The 20381-nt window shown below is 37.6% G+C and overlaps 2 protein-coding genes across 8 annotated transcripts in view; one reads left to right on the forward strand and one right to left on the reverse strand.

Annotated features, from left to right (window-relative positions):
- Positions 1–469: 469 nt before the first annotated feature.
- On the reverse strand, positions 470–10878 carry qtrt1 (queuine tRNA-ribosyltransferase 1). The gene is made up of 9 exons (XM_084131338.1): positions 10501–10878; positions 10333–10401; positions 5434–5572; positions 4479–4673; positions 2719–2857; positions 2551–2626; positions 1304–1413; positions 1015–1099; positions 470–919 (listed from the first exon to the last, which is right to left on the reverse strand). Exons 1-9 carry the CDS (start codon positions 10822–10824, stop codon positions 767–769), a joined length of 1290 nt encoding a protein of 429 aa, XP_083987464.1. The 5' UTR covers positions 10825–10878; the 3' UTR covers positions 470–766.
- Positions 10879–11825: 947 nt separating this feature from the next.
- Positions 11826–20381, forward strand: part of dnm2a (dynamin 2a) — a 53396-nt gene continuing 44840 nt past the window's right edge. For 5 of the 7 annotated variants that reach the window (XM_084131266.1, XM_084131269.1, XM_084131265.1 and 2 more), the window contains exon 1: positions 11826–12273. In XM_084131266.1, the coding sequence (XP_083987392.1) occupies positions 12113–12273 (161 nt within the window). In that variant the 5' untranslated portion in view covers positions 11826–12112. The remainder of the gene's footprint in view (positions 12274–20381) is intronic. The other 2 variants (XM_084131264.1, XM_084131267.1) reach the window with 1 other exon arrangement.

Genomic DNA, 20381 nt, shown 5'->3' on the forward strand with positions numbered 1-20381 from the left:
TTTTATTTTTATTATATTTTAATATTTTATATTTAAATATTTTTTAGATATTAAATATTTCACAATATTGTTGTTTTTACTGTTTTGATCAAATAAATGCAGCATAAGAGACTTCTTTCAAAAGCATTAAACTTACCAATCCCAAATGTTTGAACGTTTTATATATATATATATATATATATATATATAATGTGTGTGTGCAAAGTGTATTCTTTATCATTCATTATATCAATATAGTCTTGTTTATATAGATGTGTGTACATATATATATACATATGCATATACACACACACATATATATACATATATATATATATATATATATATATATATATATATATATATATATATCTCTGTATATGTACGTACACACACACACACACACACCTATATAAACAAGACTATATTGATATTATGAATGATAAAGAATACACAAGGTACAAAGGTACAGGGTAACCTTAAAAGGTACAATAAAAACCGATACATTTCCAAAAAAAGAAAAAGATTTAATCGAAAGATATGCTGTTCATAAAAATGTAAAAAATCTTCAATAAAAAAAGTCAACATTTCCATTTCACATACGATCATTTTGGTGAAAGAGTGTAGATGTAACTGAAAATTAAAACAAGTTTTTATTTACAAAACAGGTATATTTCACATAATATATGTTAAAAATGTAAGCATTTAAAAAAGAACCACCAAAAAACAGATCCATTAAAAAACCAGCAAGTCTTTTTCTCGTCTTCATGTTCCTGGTGTGGGCGTCTCAGCTGACGGTGATGTTGACTGACTGCAGTGCCTCTACAGCCCAGCTGGGGTACTGATCGCTGGACGGGAACATCCTCTTCATGAACGCCTTCACAAACTCAGGAAACCTCTGATCTATGATGCTCTGACGCACTGAACGCATGAGCGTGAGCTGATGTGGACAGGAGGAAATTAAGTGACCGCAGTAATAACACATACTGTATCTAAACAACATGTAGTGCATTTGTCAGCCTGGTTGATAATTACCTGGTAAGAGATGTTATGGATGGTGATGTGATGCATGGCTGCAGTGTCGCTCTTGAACAGGGCGTGAAGGTAAGCCCGACTGTGTCTGACAAAGACAAAAGGATTCACAATCATCTTTAGGTTTTGAAGTAGAGATTTTGTATGGGATAAGTACATTTCTGAATAAAAAAACAAACAAAACAAAAAAAATTTTTAGGGGTGAACTATTCCTCTTAGCACAGCAGATAGCTGAACATCAGCATATTAAACTAACAATTTAGTCAGTTAAATTCGAGACAGATGTCCGTACCTCTTGCAGGTGGGACACTGGCAGTCAGGGTCAATCGGCTGAAAGTCTTTAGCATATTGTTTCTGTTTGAGCTGCAGAGATCCCCAGGGAACTAAAGCGGATCCAAATCTCTGAAACAACCAGACATTGCCTCATTAAAATGAGAGAAATACTGACAAGATTAAAGTAAACATTTATCCTGGATTTATCCAAGTATTTCTACAGTTCTAAAGCCTTAAAGAGGACCTATTAAGCCCTGATGATTTTGTTTTCGGGGACTCCTAGAACATGTTTTCATGCTTAAATATTCACAAAACACATTATTTTTCACATATTTGACATTGTTGCAGCACCTCTCTTCCCAGTCTGTCAGTAACACTCTGTTTAGTTCCTGTCTCTATGAAGCTCCTCCTTCTGAAAAGCACAATGTGCTCTGATTGGTCAGCTGGATCAGAGTGTTATGATTGGTCAAGTGCTTTGAGCGTGTCTAGGGAATGTCACGCCCCTTACCATAATTGTGAGTTTCAACAATACTAATACGCCCATTTATTTGGCGTATGCCTTGGGCGGGATTTATTTAAATGAGGAATATTGTGACGTGTTCGTTCCCGGAAGTAAACACAAGACTACAAACAGGGCGTTTCAGGGAATTCAGGCTTACTTATACTCCTTTTGGAGTGAATTTGTTCTTTGCAACTTTGCAGACCTTTTTCATACTGCATTACACACTAAAGAAAGCTGAAAATGTAAAAAAAGCATAATAGGAACCCTTTAAAACTCTTGTAGGTTTATCCTGATATACCAAAGCAGGGCAGAATCTCTAATAAAGTGTTTTTGATAAACACATGGGAACATTATGTAATGCAAGAACGGCTCTGTGATATAGCTAATAACTAATAGTCAGAAATATATATTTCGAAGCATTTAATACTTTAAATTTTTTTAAAAATGACAGAAAAGATATTTACATTGTTATAAAAGATTTCTATTTCAAATAAATGCTGCTCTTTTGAACATATCAGAATGATTTCTGTGTGACACTGAAGACTGGAGTAATGATGCTGAAAATTCAGCTTTGATCACAGGAATAAATTACATTTTATATTATATTACAATAGAAAACTGTTCACAATATTACTGTTTTTACTGTATTTTTGATCAAATAAAATACAGCCTTGGTGAGACTTATTTCAAAGACATTAAAAGCTGTAATGACTCCAAACTTTTGCCCTAACAGAAAGGGAAGTCAACAGAAATCCATCACTTACTGCTGTTCGAGTTGGGAAGACACAGTCAAACATATCACAGCCCAAGGCAACACAGACCACCAAGTCTAGTGCATACCTAAAACACACAGTAAAGAGTCAATCAACAAACAACACTCACAAATAATGAAAAATCTACCAATAGTAAACGAAAGCACAAGCACGTCTTACCCGACTCCCATGAGGTAGCGGGGCTTTTCTCTGGGGAGGTGGTGTGTGCTGAGAGTCACCATCTTCCAGAAGTCATCCTTTTCCTCTCCCCCGCTCAGCCCACCAATGGCGAAGCCCGGCACATCGCGCTTCGTCATTTCTGAGAGAAATTTTAGCAAGGTGGAGAGTAGTTATGTTTAATGCTTCTGGTTTAGTTTAGTGTTTAATGTTAGTGGATCATGTTCATACATCTGTGGTTACTCTGCTGGGACAGCTGTGTGAAACTGAGGAGAAGTGACTGGTAAAAAGTCATTCAAAAAATGGTTCGGAAAATTGAAGAGGCCACTTGATTTGATATTTTGTCTCTTATGTAATGACATTCAGACATTTAGAAGTGTCCAAATCCTTTTCAGGGTCGGTAAAATGTATTAATGTTTTTGAAAGATGCCTCTTGTGCTCATCAGGGCTGCATTTATTTAATCAAAATTCCAATTTAAAATAATTGTTTTCTATTCTAAAATGTCATTTATTCCTTTGATCAAAGCTGAATTGTCAGCATCATTACTCCAGTCTTCAGTGTCACATGATCCTTCAGAAATCATTCTAATATGATGATTTGACGCTCAAGAAACATTTCTTATTATTATTATTATCCTATTTTAAAGCAAATTTTGGGATATTGCATCAAAAAACATTGGATGGAAATGGCATGATAAAAAAATGTATGCTCTCAATTGAGGCGGATAATTTTTTATTCCGATAAGGCGACATTAAAAAAATTGATGCGCAGCCAATAATTCACGTGACTTTTCCTCAACAGATCAACCAGCAAAACAAATTTCATAGCAGAGCATCTCAAATGTTGATTTGGTCATTCAGAAATGCCTGAGCCAAAGAAATATGACAGCGTTTCATCTGTGCATTTATGATGTACTTGAAAAAATCTTCCCTGATTGCAGCAACTTCCATTTTTATTGCTGATATTTTTAATCAGTTTCCCAGTAAATTACCATTTTGTTCTCTTGAACACATGGGATGGGAACTCTGCTTTGTTCGCAAACGTTTCATGCGATATTCCAATTTTGCAAATAAATTAACTTCATTGAATACAAACATAGATAATATTTTTTTATGGATAATTTATATTTTTCATGATTCTTTGATGATTAGAAAGTTCAAAAGAACAGCATTTGTTTGAAATAGAAATATTTTGTAATATTATAAACGTCTTTACTGTCACTCTTGATCAAATTAACCTGGCTGTGTCCTTGCTGAATAAAAAGTGTTTATTTCTTTAAAACAATTCTTACTGACCTCAAACTTTTGTATGTTAAAGGTGGGGTATGTGATTCTCTTTTTTGTCCATTTTTTCAAAATCACTTAAAATCCTATTCCTAACCCACTTACAGCCACTGAGTTAGAAGCACTGAAATGAAAATTAAGCAATTTAATCATCTGTGGAACGGGCAGGACTCGAAAAACTCCAGCCAATCATTTCCAAGACCACCTAGAATCATTGGACAGTAAGTTCGTCAATCAAACGGTCGTACCATACCCCCCTCCCCCATCCCCCTCCCTCCACATGAATGGGTGGAGTCAGGGCCAGCGTTGGAGGAAAGAAGGTAGGACCATTTGAGTTGTGTATTTTCAAAATCTGCCGGCCGTTTTGTAAATCCCATACCCTACCTTTAATGGCATTTGAATATGATTTTTACGATGCGGTGTCGCACTAATGCCACTCAGTCATAACAGACACACTTTTGCAGTCCTGCAGCGCTCACCATCTAAACAGGCCTTGCGCAGTTCGGCATCGAGTCCTCCTTGAATAATGGCGAACAGGTTCTGTCGGTCCGGATTCTTATTTGCCGCGATGCAGCGGTCCAGCCAGCGAACGGAGCGGTGCATGGCCTCCTCCACCCGCGGGCCTCTCACCGTACTACTGACCACGTCATCCAGCTGCATCATGATGTCTGAACCTGCACACGAAGAGTTCAACAAGCATGTGTTTAATGTTCTTAAACGACTGGGAGACGATGATCCGCAACACGACTCAGAGACATTTAAGGTTCATTGAGATACACTATATACTATACATATAGTTTGTATGCTAGTTAAGGCAAGTTTTATTCATAATTATATATATTGATTATATTTTGAATTAGTCGTCTATTTAAATTTGAAAGTTTTAGTAATTATGCTTAAAATATATATTATTACTGTACAGCATTTTATTTTAAACAATGTCGTTTTAGTCATTTTATTACATCAAGTTAAACTAAATTAAAATGGGAATTTAGTGTTTTATTTGATTTCACAATGAAAATTCTGTCATCATTTACTCGCCCTCGTGTTGTTCCAAACCCATTTGAGAGCTTTCTGTTCCTCCACTGAAAGTTTATTCACCCAAAACTCTGAATCTTCAAAACGCTCATAAAGAGATCGTAAAACTATAATCCATATGAACTGAGCGGTTTAATCTAAGTTTTCTGAAGAGACACAATCGCTTTATATGATGGACAGATTGAATTTAGTCTTTTATTCACATAGAAACATTGATCAGCGAACGAATATAGAGCACATCAAATTTTGTAAACGGAAGTTCAACCATAACATGAGGGTGAGTAAATGATGACAGATTTTTTCATTTTTCAGTGAACTAACCCTCTACTGTTAACTTTATTAATTGTTTTGTATGGTTTTAGTGTTAGTGAAGTATAATAACCCTGTGACCCGCACCGAGGCTGTTCTGTATGCCGATGGATTGCTCCGGGGTGAGCAGGATTTCCTTTCCATCGTAAGGGGAACGGAACGTGACGCCCTGCTCCGTCACCTCAGACAGCTCCACTAGAGACACCATCTGGAACCCGCCACTGTCCTGTTAAAAGGAATTTGGGGGTGAAACTTTCATTTCAAAAAAACTTTCATTTTCTCGGAATATACATTGCTGCATCACTTCATTTCTCAAAGAGTCTGAAAATCGCTTTGTTCAATGATTCTGTCTAACCCTGCCTTTCTATAAGCCTACTCTGCTCTGATTGGATGTCTGTTGTGATTGGTCTACTCTGCTCTGATTGATCAGGGCTGCGTTCAGCCCCGACAAAACGTTGCACAACGTTTTTTAAACAGAAACGGTGATGCGTTGAACACACTGTTCTGATGACGCAAGAGTTGCAACTATGGCAGCTGAGAAGGCCATTCTTTGTGTTCTTTGTGAAGAATTTTCGGAGCCTGATGAAGTCGGTATAAATATGTGTTTAATACTACAAAATATGCCCGATGTTACAGTTACTGCACTTGCCGCCCAGAACAAAAGAGAACATCCCAATCGAGTGAAGGCATTGCTGAAACTGAAATAGAAGCACACATCTTACCTAATTCAGACTAAAACGCATCTAGGCTATTTAGCCTCACATAGTGACTTTATTTGTAGTTCATACTGTTTTAATACCCTGTATTTTCTTTCTCCTTTTTAGGAAAAGCACTTAATTACCATTGTTTATTTCTATACCAAATGTCATACACTTGCAATGAAGCTAAAAATATAAGCAACTACATCATTATGTTGATAACCTATATTTTTAAAATAAAACAAACATGTCTTCTAATATCCTCAGTTGTTGCGTATACCGAGCTGCATCGAAGACATTTGTAAATTACTTTCCTTGAACCCATTGTGCGAGTTCACTTTAATACCGCGTGCTTCATATACATGTTGCTGCTGATTGGACTGCAGTTCTGACACACCCACCAAACAAGAGAAAACGCATCTCAAACCCCGTTGCACACCGGTGCACGCCGTTTCCAGGAAACATGACGTTCAACCCGGAAACCATAGCAAAACGTTGCGCACCGTTTTGAACTTGAACGTGCCCCAGATGGCTCAGTCTGTTGTGATTGGTCTACTCTGCTCTGATTGGTCAGATGGCCCAGTCTGTTGTGATTGGTCTACTTCGCTCTGATTGGTCAGATGGCCCAGTCTGTTGTGATTGGTCTATTCTGCTCTGATTGGTCAGATGGCCCAGTCTGTTGTGATTGGTCTACTCTGCTCTGATTGGTCAGATGACTCAGTCTGTTGTGATTGGTCTACTTCGCTCTGATTGGTCAGATGGCCCAGTCTGTTGTGATTGGTCTACTTTGCTCTGATTGGTCAGATGGCCCAGTCTGTTATGATTGGTCTACTTTGTTCTGATTGGTCAAGTGGCCCAGTCTGTTGTGATTGGTCTACTCTGCTCTGATTGGTCAGATGGCTCAGTCTGTTGTGATTGGTCTACTCTGCTCTGATTGGTCAGATGACTCAGTCTGTTGTGATTGGTCTGCTTTGCTCTGATTGGTCAGATGACTCAGTCTGTTGTGATTGGTCTGCTTTGCTCTGATTGGTCAGATGACTCAGTCTGTTGTGATTGGTCTACTCCTCTCTGATTGGTCTACTCCTCTCCGATTGGTCAGATGGTCCAGTCTGTTGTGATTGGTATACTCTGCTCTGATTGGTCAGATGACTCAGTCTGTTGTGATTGGTCTACTTCGCTCTGATTGGTCAGATGGCCCAGTCTGTTGTGATTGGTCAACTCTGCTCTGATTGGTCAGATGGCCCAGTCTGTGTTGTGATTGGTCTATTCTGCTCTGATTGGTCAGATGACTCAGTCTGTTGTGATTGGTCTACTTCGTTCTGATTGGTCAGATGGCCCAGTCTGTTGTGATTGGTCTACTTTGCTCTGATTGGTCAGATGGCTCAGTCTGTTGTGATTGGTCTACTTTGCTCTGATTGGTCAGATGGCCCAGTCCGTGTTGTGATTGGTCTATTCTGCTCTGATTGGTCAGATGACTCAGTCTGTTGTGACTGGTCTACTTCGCTCTGATTGGTCAGATGACTCAGTATGTTGTGATTGGTCTACTTCGCTCTGATTGGTCAAGTGGCCCAGTCTGTTGTGATTGGTCTACTCTGCTCTGATTGGTCAGATGGCTCAGTCTGTTGTGATTGGTCTACTCTGCTCTGATTGGTCAGATGACTCAGTCTGTTGTGATTGGTCTGCTTTGCTCTGATTGGTCAGATGACTCAGTCTGTTGTGATTGGTCTACTCCTCTCTGATTGGTCTACTCCTCTCTGATTGGTCAGATGGTCCAGTCTGTTGTGATTGGTCTACTTTGCTCTGATTGGTCAGATGACTCAGTCTGTTGTGATTGGTCTGCTTTGCTCTGATTGGTCAGATGACTCAGTCTGTTGTGATTGGTCTACTCCTCTCTGATTGGTCTACTCCTCTCCAATTGGTCAGATGGTCCAGTCTGTTGTGATTGGTATACTCTGCTCTGATTGGTCAGATGACTCAGTCTGTTGTGATTGGTCTACTTCGTTCTGATTGGTCAGATGGCCCAGTCTGTTGTGATTGGTCTACGCTGCTCTGATTGGTCAGATGGCTCAGTCTGTTGTGATTGGTCTACTTTGCTCTGATTGGTCAGATGGCCCAGTCCGTGTTGTGATTGGTCTATTCTGCTCTGATTGGTCAGATGACTCAGTCTGTTGTGACTGGTCTACTTCGCTCTGATTGGTCAGATGACTCAGTATGTTGTGATTGGTCTACTTCGCTCTGATTGGTCAGATGGCCCAGTCTGTGTTGTGATTGGTCTACTTTGCTCTGATTGGTCAGATGACTCAGTCTGTTGTGATTGGTCTACTTTGCTCTGATAGGTCAGATGGCCCAGTCTGTTGTGATTGATCTACCACTTACAGCGCATGTCGTAAACGAAACACCCTTCACCATATTTTACTGTATCATTTTGTACCAGAGTCCTCATCCTTTTGAAGTGCATGCACAGTAAATTTGCTTTTTTTTAAAAAATGAGTCTACATCAGAAAACCGCGTCTTCTCAACATGTCAACAACACGAACCAATCTCTTCCAGGCCTCAGCAACAACTACAGTGTTTGAGGGTCAGAGTAGACATTGTTCGTGGGCAGTCAATGAAGACCACAGGCTGGCATGTGACAATGTGTTACAAACCTATGCAGGTTCATGCAGGAAGTGAGACTGGAATCACTAACGACTCGTTTCAGGCAGTTCAGAATCGGTTCTTTCTTTTAGGAGACAATAACTTTATTTGTTGTGCACTTTGAAACATTACGGACCTTTTACATTCACAAAAAGCTTTGACACACTGCATGAAAAGTAATATCCGAAAAAGCATTAACAGGCCACTTTAATATATTAAAATAACCAAAATCTAATCTATATTAAAATGTTTAAAAACACTTAAAATCAAAATGTAATTTGCAATGGTATTTATTTTTTCCAGACTCAATAAACATTGTGCTTATTGAAGAACAAGCAGTTATTGCAATTTCTGGAATCACAAAATGAATCATAGTTAATTGATTTAATATATAAATTCTCCCAGTTTCTGTTAAGTTTGAAAACAAGCGGCTTTGTCATGATTACATTAGAAATATGGGAACCATCGCAGCCTATATGGAGAGAGGGGGGCCTTCAAATCTTGTGTTGGACAACAGGGGACAAAAATTTGAGAACCACATCTTTGCAGTCTGCAAAGATTACTGGGTGAGAAATGAGAATTGCTGCAGCATATTTCCAATTGTATATGTAGTGCCATTATTTGAAAGAGATATTTAGTATGCAAATGTTTTCAATAAGACCTTGAAATGCAAAAACAAACAAAAAAAAGTTATATTTTTGGCAAATGTAATGGCTCTTTCACAACAAAAGTAAAGTGAATAAGCCTCAGGCTGAAGGAAATTCAATTTCATGCCTGTACAGAGGGAGCAGTTCAAAAAAACCTTTCTGTTCTGAAAGGTGTTCTGCCATTTTGAAGTGAAGAAGAATAGAACGTAAGACAATAAAGTTCAACACGCTTACTTCAGCAATAAAAAAATGTACTAAAAATTAAACAAATGTAATGTTTATCTAAAGTCATATTTGCTTATTAGTATAGTTGAAATGGATCATCGAAGGTCCGCAGCAAAGACATTGGGTAATAAATTCATAAAGTATGTTTGTATAATTTAATATATTTAATTACTGCGGTTTTGCGTAATATTCTGAGATTGCATTTCACTGTTTTTATTAATTTTGAGTAATTCTGAAGCGGGTTTTTTTTCCTTTTCTTTTTTTGCAACATAGGGAGCTGGCAGTCAATAAATGGACATTTTGTTGTAAATTTAAAAGAAATGCATTACTTTCCTTGTTACTTGAAAAAAGTAATCTGATTATGTAGCTCAAGTTACTTGTAATGCATTACACCCAACACCGATTGGCTCTCTCTGACAAATTGCTTTTGTTCCTTTTTTGTAAGTCGCTTTGGATAGAAGCACCTGCTAAATGCATATATGTAAAAACTGACAAGACTCTTTAAGTCTTTAAAACTCCCATGACATTTCCAGCCGGCTGTATCCTTCGAACAGACACTTTGCTAAATCTACATTAGAAAGAGAATAAAACAAACCATCCCAGACAGCAACATAGTGTCGGCCCAGATGCGGGCCACATCTGGTACATGTGGATTCAACGAGAACCAGATGTGGGCTGGATCTGGGACAACACTATGTTGCTGTCTGGGATGTTTCCTACATTTGACTCTTACTAGTTATTTTGGGGTTTGGGAACAATTTGAGAATAATAATAGTTACCGTTAAGAGATTTCTATTCCACTTCATAAACCCGTGCAATCCATTGGCTTTCTCTATTAACTCAGGACCCTGTTAGGACACACACAATAACAGTTAAGTAAGTTTTAAACATAGTGCTTTGGTTCTGACAAAACACTCAAACAATTTGAAGTATTTCCTCTCACATACCGGTCTCATACCGAGATGATATGTGTTCCCCAGGCATATCTGGCAGTCCAGATCCTCCAGCTGGTCTACAGTGATGCCTTTCAGGGTACCCTGAGTGCCCACGGGCATGAACACCGGGGTGTTCACTGCGCAGTGCGGGAGAGTAAGAGTGCAGGCCCTTGCCTTGCTCACGGGACACTCCGCCACGATACGAAGAGCGAGAGGAGCAGCAGAGGATACAGCCTTTACTGATGCCATACTGTCTTCACACTCGTGTGTGCTGGGCGCAGCCATTTTGAATAGCGATTCATCAAAAAGATCCGACTCAAAACAATAGCGATTCATCAAGAAGAGCCTACACAAATGAACGATTCGTACGCGAATCAGCAAACTGTCTTTTTTCATAAATGTCTACATTCAAATGATACCTTTTTAAATGATTAGTTTGCTGCGTGAGCTGAATCGTGGCTGCAACAAACTAAACTGGGACAAACTAAATAAATACACCCTAACGAAAATTAACCATGGCTTTACTACTACTACTAAACATGGTTATTGTAGTTAAACCATCGTAACCACAAATTAACCATGGTTTTGATACACTAATCATAGTTTAACCATAGATTTTGTAGAAGAAGAAAAAACTGGTTATACAAATGAAATAGTACTAATCAACCCTCCAAAAAAACATGGTTACTACACTTTACATGTAATACAACTATGATTAATTTTCATAAGGGACGTAATTTTAAAAGTTAAATAAAACAGTAAATGCGTTAAACGGCAAATATGCTGGGCCACAAAATGACGTAAAATATCAACGAATAGTTGTTTTGAACGAACTGTTTAAAAGAATCGATTCGCGGAAATGAGTCGGACTTCCCGTCACAAGAAACGACTCATGAGCCAGAGCAGAATCCTAAAATAAGTATAATGTTGCATGATTGTGAGAATTACGCTTAAATATGATCAAATTTCTTTCTACTAGTGGATATATAACAAACCGGAGACCCCAGACAATGTATTGATTGTGTTCTCATAGGAAGAAAATATAATACAAATTATTAAAATGTTAACATGGTTAATTTATTCATGCCAATCTTACAGTAATTGTATATTTATCATTTAATACAATTATAATTATTATTTTTTATTTTATTTTTGTATAATATTGCAACATTGACAATTTCCGAAATCTTTTCGTTGAAACTAAATTGACATTAGAGCCGTCCAATAGCACTCCTCCGCCGTTTGAGTCAGAAACGAAGGTTGAGCCAATCAAAAGAAAGAACACACCAGGAAGCGCTCTGTCGGACCAATCAGACAGCACGACATCGGTTGACAGGAGGCGGGACTCGCGTCACCGGTGGAGGTCGGATGTCGCCTGACCGGATGATAGCGAGAAGTTTTGTTTTGTGAGTTTACGAATGATTGATCCTCAGATCACAGCACGGATCTTAACGAATGCACCGTAATACGTGTCATCTGCCTGTCAGCGAGTGACTTGTGAGTTATTAGTCTTTGACAGACTGATCTGGAAGTGTTTGAAGGGTGGAAATTGAACACTTGAGAGTAACCCGAGCGCCGTGCTGCCGCGAGCCCGTTCCTGCGCGCTGAGAGACGGTCAGAAACCATGGGCAACCGGGGGATGGAGGATTTGATCCCCCTGATCAATAAACTCCAAGATGCTTTCAGTTCCATTGGCCAAAGTTGTAACTTGGATCTGCCGCAGATAGCCGTGGTCGGAGGACAGAGCGCCGGAAAAAGCTCCGTGCTGGAAAATTTCGTCGGCAGGTTGGTTATTATGTTACCCCTTTCTCTTTTGGTTTGACTTCGATCGCGTGCTAAAGCTTAGCTCGCTACATTTATCAGTATCTAACTTAATAAGAAGACACACGTCTTATTTATTACTTCCCAGGTCCGTTTTCATACTCGACTCACTTGGATAGGTTGTCATTCACAGATGCGAGTTACGCAATTGACGTAAGCAGACGCTCACCCTCATTCATTGAAATGAAATGGGCGTAAGTGGGAGCGGAGCGCTAAATGGGGAAGTTGGCGGCGGCACGCACACACATACACACACAAACACAGATGAAGTTATAGCCCTAGTGTCAACCTTGAGAGTTGAATTGCCTAAACGGGAAATCAAAACCGCTAAGATATTCATTGCTGTGTCTTAAGTCGTTAAAGTAAATTCCTCATTCACAGTTAACGTGTTTACATGACAGTGTCGACACTGACACTTCTCTAGACATTGACGTCATGCTTTTGTGTATATGAGCTTGTGTATATGAAAAACTCTAACATGGTTGAGTAATTCATTTAGGTGGTAATTACATTGCATTTTAATATATAATATGGCACTAAATGTTTATGTGTCGTGATATTTGCGTAATACTCCAAGGTGCATACAGTGGTACCATGGTATTTTATATTTTTTTAATACAGCGATTAACCACGGTAATTTTTTATTTATTTTTTGTTAGTGCAACGATTCTTTTTCCATTGTGAGATTATTGTGAGCACATTTCAATCAAGTTATTACTACTATAAAACATCAGAATGATTACTTTTGAAAATGTTTCGATTATATTTATTATTGTAATACAATTTAAATTGAATAATTAATTAAATTTAAGCAATTTATATAAAATATGTCATTTCCTCATTGCAGTGATGAGAATTATGACCATTTAAAGAAAAATAGTTCATTACATAAAATAGTTCATAATTCATTAAAAATGGCCCCAAAATAGGATATCATCACCTAATGCATCATTGTAATGTTTACTTTTGAAGGTCATTTAAATTAGATTCGCTTTATTGTAGCACACTATTTTTTTATTTTTTTTTATTTTTTATTTAAACCAGAATAATTGTCATACATAAACACTTTGCAATTACTTTGAATAAATACTTTGAATTAAATATCAATATTATTTCCACATTATAGCCATGACGATGAGTTTTTTACATCACAATAATGAGAATTATGACCATTACTATTTGAAGAAAATCGTAATTCAATAAAAATCGCAATGGTTGTAAAAAAAAAAAAGCCTTTGTATAGCATTAATGCATCAATGCACTGTAATGCATCATTGTAATGTTTACTTTTGACATTTTTGAAATGAGATTTATTATTGTAATACACTTCCATGTATTTCTATTTAAATTGCAATTTAAATAAAATATAAATGTAATTTCGTCATTGCAGTGATGAGAATTATGTCTATTATAAAAAAACAACAAACATAATTCATTAAAAATTGCAATGTTCCTAAAATAGGGTATCATTACTGTAATGCATCATTGTAATGTTTAGCCTACTTTTGAAGTTCATTTAAATTAGATTCTCATTATTGTAATACACACTTTTTTAAACAAGAATAATTGTCACATATAAATACTTTGCAATTACTTTAAATAAACACTTTTAATAAAAAATATCAATATTATTTCCACTTTATAGCATGAGAATAAGTTATTTTTGCATGAAAATAATGTTAATTATGACCATTACTATTTGAAGAAAATTGTAATTCATTAAAAATCGCAATGGTTTTAAAAGTAGCCTTTATATATCATTACCGTAATGCATCATTGTAATGCTTACTTTTAGTCTTAAATTAGATTCTCATTATTGTAATACACTATTATTATTTTTTTATATTGAATACAAGAATACATGAATACAAATATCAGCATTATTTTCTCTTGAAAGTAATGAGGCAGTTTTTAACCGCTACAGCAATGGCCATTATCAATAATTTTTTTTTTTAAAAATCAAAATGGTTCTGAAAATAGCTCATATTTGAACGGTTCACATATACTAGTAGCTACATACTAGTTCTGCATACTATGACCAATTGGTGATCTGAATATATTATATACTGTAATATCTGTGCATTTCAAATCACTTCTCAGTACTGTGTACATGCAATTATCTTGTGAAAAATAAGTTGAATTAAGTGTTATGTATTGTATACAGGAGAGAGTGATTTTCCCCTTCCTGTTCCACCTGACCTTGAGTTTTGTGTAGTCAACCGCCTGTTTTGCAGTATTCATAGGTCACTGCCAGCCACACCTGTATCAGACAGCAGTCACTGATAGGCCTCTCATTCAAACCCTACCCATACCAAATCAGTCCTGCTCACTCTCATCTGGGAGAGGAAGGCATATAGAAGATGCTTGTTACAGTCAATATTCCTTTTGCATTATGAGCTGCTCCTTCCTGCATTCATTTCCTCACACAATCTTCCTGATGCGACTGCTCTGTCTCCGGTCCAATTTGAATACATTTAGTCTTGATGATGTTTAGCGGAGTATGAATCAGACTAATTGTCTGAAATTTAGTTTCCATTTCCCATATACATTCATCTCTTGAGAGCTTGTGCATGCATGTATCCATTTCCTTTGTCAATGAAGCTGATAGACTGATATATTTATCAGTTTTGAGATTATTAGGAAAATAATGCATGATAAAAGCAGGTTTTATATGATATCCATGCAAAATAAGCTACAGTATGTTTCTCAATGATATTGTACTGTAATAATGCCTAGAGGTGTCTCAAGTTTTCCTGGTGGCAAAGGATGCATAGCAACATTATCATGGATTTCATAATCAGGTTGGGCAGGTTTGTCTTTTACAGGATCAACAATCAGTGTTGGAACTGAGAGTAGAAATTAGACATAAACCATTAGTTAAAGCTATATTTGGCATCTTATGCCGGGTTCAGATTATACAATATCAGCCCGATCCGTTTGACGTAGGGTGTCGTGGTAAGTCATAAATGACAATGGGCGTCAGGACTGATGTATTGTTTATGATACTTACACATTTTTGTCCATCAAGATCATTTTCACAGATGAACACAACTTTTATGAATCCTGAAGCCTAAATACAGTCGCCAGAAGTAAAAAGCTAAAGGCTATAAACAAACTACACCGCGGTCCCACGACTTCAACGTCTACGTTACTAATCTTCCGACAACTCTTTCAGTTTTAATCTAAAAACATTATACAGCGATACATTATTATGTTTTCCATGTTATATATAGTTTCATATCATCACTGTCAGGCTATATATATATATATATATATATATGTATATATAATGACGAAATGTAGAGATGATACAAGGTTTTTGCCTGACAGTGACAATATGCTTTATATTATAATAACAAAAAAATGTAATTAAAATAATAATGATCAGTTATAACATTAAGCAATGTTATGTTGTGTAGGCAGGCCTATATCAAATATTATTTTATTGTGCATTTGTAGCTAATATTTTTTGTGGTAATTTGTTCACTTTCATATGGCATTGCAAGGTGGTGTGTTTAAACCCAGAAATGTATGGAATTACACTTGTAATTTGGAATCTGCTAATCAATGACTTGAAGATACACATAAGCTACATAAATTCATCAACAAACCATTCAGAAACGTCCTGTTGCTTCTACATGTTGTCACATCTTCTTGAGTCTCTCCATCATTGTCTGAAATTTTCAGTGCATGTCTGTGTGAGTACAAGCTCTTGAAGCTCCGCCCTCTGTGCTGGGAGCAGCAGCTCATTTGCATTTAAAGGAACAGACACAAAACGGTGCGTTTTTGCTCACCCTCAAAAAGTGACAATTTTAACATGCTATAAAAAAATATCCGTGGGGTATTTTGAGCTAAAACTTCACATACACACTCTGGGGACATCAAAGACTTATTTGACATCTTTTGAAAAGGGCATTATACCACCCCTTTAAAGTAAAGTACATTTATAACACTGTACTTTGTGTTTTACCTTGGAATTAAATTACTAAAAAACTAGGCCTAGTTAACGCTGCTGTGTGAGTGTGATCTTTTTCTCTCTGTCTTTTTTTCCTCTTTTGTAAAGTTAGAAATGCTGAAATTTTTTTCCTCTTTTGTAAAGATAGAAATGCTGTCTGTCTGAGTCATCTACTTCATTACCATCACAAACCTCTGATGTCATGTTTCTTCTCGGTTTTATCACAACTAGGGGCCTGATTGCATAGATGAATCATTGTTTGATGCATGTCACACCCACAAGCTTGTGTAGGATACATGTCCTGAAAGAGACTTTCCATTCACATTCACTGTCCTTCAATATACAGGATTCATATTGCCATGGAAAACCTGGAAATATCATGGAATTTTCATGGAAAAGTTACAAAACTTGCTTAATGTTAATATTTCATTAGCTAAATTTGGTGTAGATAGAACTAAACTTGTTATAGTGTTGTCAAAATTACCGACTTCGGTACCAAGTTGTTACAGAAATTTAAAAAATGTGACGTTACCAGCATTTCCCTCTAGCATTTTGAGCGCTGTTGAATGGATTCTTAAACACCTCTGATTGGCCATTCAATCATGCGCTCAACATATATTTCTCTGATTGGCCATTCAATCATGCGCTCAACATATATGTCTCTGATTGGCCATTGCGTTCACACGCTCAACATGTTTCTGATTGGCTACAACGATCAACGCTTCCAAAACATGTTATCTTCACCGAGCGCTTACACAGATACACACGGAAGCGTTTCAAAGCAGGCATCTATCAGCGGATCCCTAATGTATCCTCTGATAGACGGACCTGTGTAAGCGCTCAATGAAGATAACATGTTTACAAAGCATTGATCATTGTAGCCAATCACAGACATAGCCTATATGTTGAGCGTGTGAACAACACAATGGCCAATCAGAGGTGTTTAAGATTAATCCGTTCAACAGCTCTCAAAATGCTAGAGGGAAATGCTGGTATTGTCACATTTTTTAAATTTGGTACCAAAGTCTGTACTTTTGACAACACTAAAGACATAGTGATCAGTCTTTTGAGCAAAATGACCAATTTTAAATGAAACTGACTCACAAATTGGTCTGAATGGTTTATTAGCGAATCTGTCTAAAAATTAAAGGATTTTTAAATATCATCCAGAATTCTTAAATAATTGATGAAAAATTCATTGGTAAAAATGATCAATTTAGAGTATTGTTCACACTTTGTTCTTTTGGTCTGGACCAAAAAAAGAAAATGGTACATTTAGCCTAGTCCTGGTTAGAGTTCACACTTACCCCTTTTCCACCAAAAAAGAACTGGTTCGGAAATGGTGCTGGTTCAAAGTTGGTTCAAAGTTTGTTTTTCCACTGACTAGAGAGCCCAGCGAACGACGTCTATCGTCACTGTGTACGTTGCCATAGGCTACGTCTTAGCTTTCCTAGAAACGCTTGCGCCAAATTCAAGCATAACAATTACAATGGCGGACTACATCGTCTTTTTGCAAATGTTTCTCCTGGCTTTGCGATCCTATATTGGGGTCAGAAGAAGACGTTTAGAACACATTTGTGCTGCTCGTCTGGATTACTATAGACGGAGGTTACGTTCGAGAAGAAGTTCGACAATAACCCCGCCCCCAGCCCCCGACATAAGCATGACGTGGTAAAAGAACGGTTCTAGTCCAGCAAAGAGTTGGTGCCGCTTTGGAACCAATTTTCCTGGCCGAGAACCGGTTCTTTGGCTGTCGAAACACAAAGAACTTGTTCGCGAGTAGGCACCGGCTCCGAACCGGCACCAGCACTGCCTTGGTGGAAAAGGGGTAACTGTCATTTTTAACACCGAACCTGATACAAAACAAAAAACATATTTTATGATGTGTGTTATGATGTGCAAGTGAGACAGAACTTGCATCCAAAACAATGCTGTGAGCTGGGCTAAATTCACTCGATGTATGTGTGTACTACATATAGGCTAATGGTGTTTTTGCCAGCTGAGAATTCAGGAATACAGCGGGGAAAATAAGTATTGAACACGTCATAATTTTTCTCAGTAAATATATTTCCAAAGGTGCTATTGACATGAAATTTTCACCAGATGTTGGTAACAACCCAAGTAAGCCATACATACAAAGAAACAAACAAAAATAAGTTCAGAAATTAAGTTATGTGTAATAATGTGAAATGACACAGGGAAAAAGTATTGAACACATGAAGAAAGGGAGGCACAAAAAGGCATGGAAAGCCAAGACAACTGCTGAAAACTTACAGTAATTAAAAAGCAATCCAGCCCCCTGTCAGTGGAAATTAATAACAGCTGGTTCAGTCCCAAATGATGGGCTACAAAAAGGTCTCATTGCCAAGGTGTCACACAAGACACATCTCATGATGGGTAAAAGCAAAGAGCTGTCTCAAGACCTTCGCAACCTAATTGTTGCAAAACATAATGATGGCATTGGTTATAGGCGCCATTCTAAGCTTCTGAATGGTCCAGTGAGCACTTTTGGGGCCATAATACGGAAGTGGAAAGACAATCATTTCACCATAAATTTGCCTCGACCAGTGCTCCTCGCAAGATTTCTGATAGAGGAGTGAAAAGAATTATCAGAAGAGTTGTCCAAGAGCCAACACCAAGTTGCATGGTGTTTTTAGGGTAATGTGCACTGCCATTTCTCCTCCAAATATGGTGTGTATTATGGCATCCAAACAGTTCAATTTTGCTCTCATGTGACCACACTATATTCTCCCAGTATTTCACTGGCTTTTCCAAATGTTGTGCAGCAAACTTTAAATGAGCTTCAACATGCTTTTTTTCAGTAATGGAGTCTTGCGTGGTGAGCGTGCATACAGGCCATGGCGGTGGAGTGCATTACTTACTGTTTTCTTTGAGACCACAGTACCTGCTATCTGCAGGTCTTTTTGAAGCTCTCCACAAGTGATCCTTGGCTCTTGGACAACTCTTCTGATTATTCTTTTCACTCCTCTATCAGAAATCTTGCGAGGAGCACTGGTCGAGGCAAATTTATGGTGAAATGATTGTCTTTCCACTTCCGTATTATGGCCCCAAAAGTGCTCACTGGACCATTCAGAAGCTTAGAATGGCGCCTATAACCAATGCCATCATTATGTTTTGCAACAATTAGGTTGCGAAGGTCTTGAGACAGCTCTTTGCTTTTACCCATCATGAGATGTGTCTTGTGTGACACCTTGGCAATGAGACCTTTTTGTAGGCCATCATTTGGGACTGAACCAGCTGTTATTAATTTCCACTGACAGGGGGCTGGATTGCTTTTTAATTACTGTAAGTTTTCAGCAGTTGTCTTGGCTTTCCATGCCTTTTTGCGCCTCCCTTTCTTCATGTGTTCAATACTTTTTCCCTGTGTCATTTCACATTATTACACATAACTTAATTTCTGAACTGATTTTTGTTTGTTTCTTTGTATGTATGGCTTTCTTGGGTTGTTACCAACATCTGGTGAAAATTTCATGTCAATAGCACCTTTGGAAATATATTTACTGAGAAAAATTATGACGTGTTCAATACTTATTTTCCCCGCTGTAGCTTAGAAAATGTGACAGGGAGTCCTTTTTTTTTTCTCCATTTCTCGCAAATGAAGATCTCATGCAAGGAGACAGCGTTTCCGACACTTGTACCAAACTCCAATAGGCAGCGTAGCTTGTGCAATCAATCACATCCTATTTTTTGGTTTGTTTATATCTCTTTGGTCCTTCTTGTGTATTATATTTTAGTCGAACCGCAAGTTTGTTTGGAAGCTGAAAGTGTGGGTCTCGCTCCGCTTGTTTGGTTCACTCCAGGGTTCGAATGGCAGCGTTCCATTCACACTTATTCAAATGAACCACACTAATAGAGAAATCTCACAGTAGTGCGTTTTTATCGAACCAAACTTGTCAATTGTGGACACACACTAATGCTGAAGTTTCCAACTTCCCACTTCTGAAGTTTGTGTTTACGAGCTAGTCGCGTTCAAGTGCTTTGTTGTCAGAAAGAATGGGAATTGTTGCCATAAGCTTAGTTAAACACATACATGCTTATAGAAATAACATGCTTGTGTGTGTGTTTGTGCAGTGTTTATGATAGAGGCAGGGCAGGG

Source organism: Abramis brama (assembly GCF_963993115.1).
Source record: "Abramis brama genome assembly, chromosome: 1".
NCBI classification, from domain to species: domain Eukaryota; kingdom Metazoa; phylum Chordata; class Actinopteri; order Cypriniformes; family Leuciscidae; genus Abramis; species Abramis brama.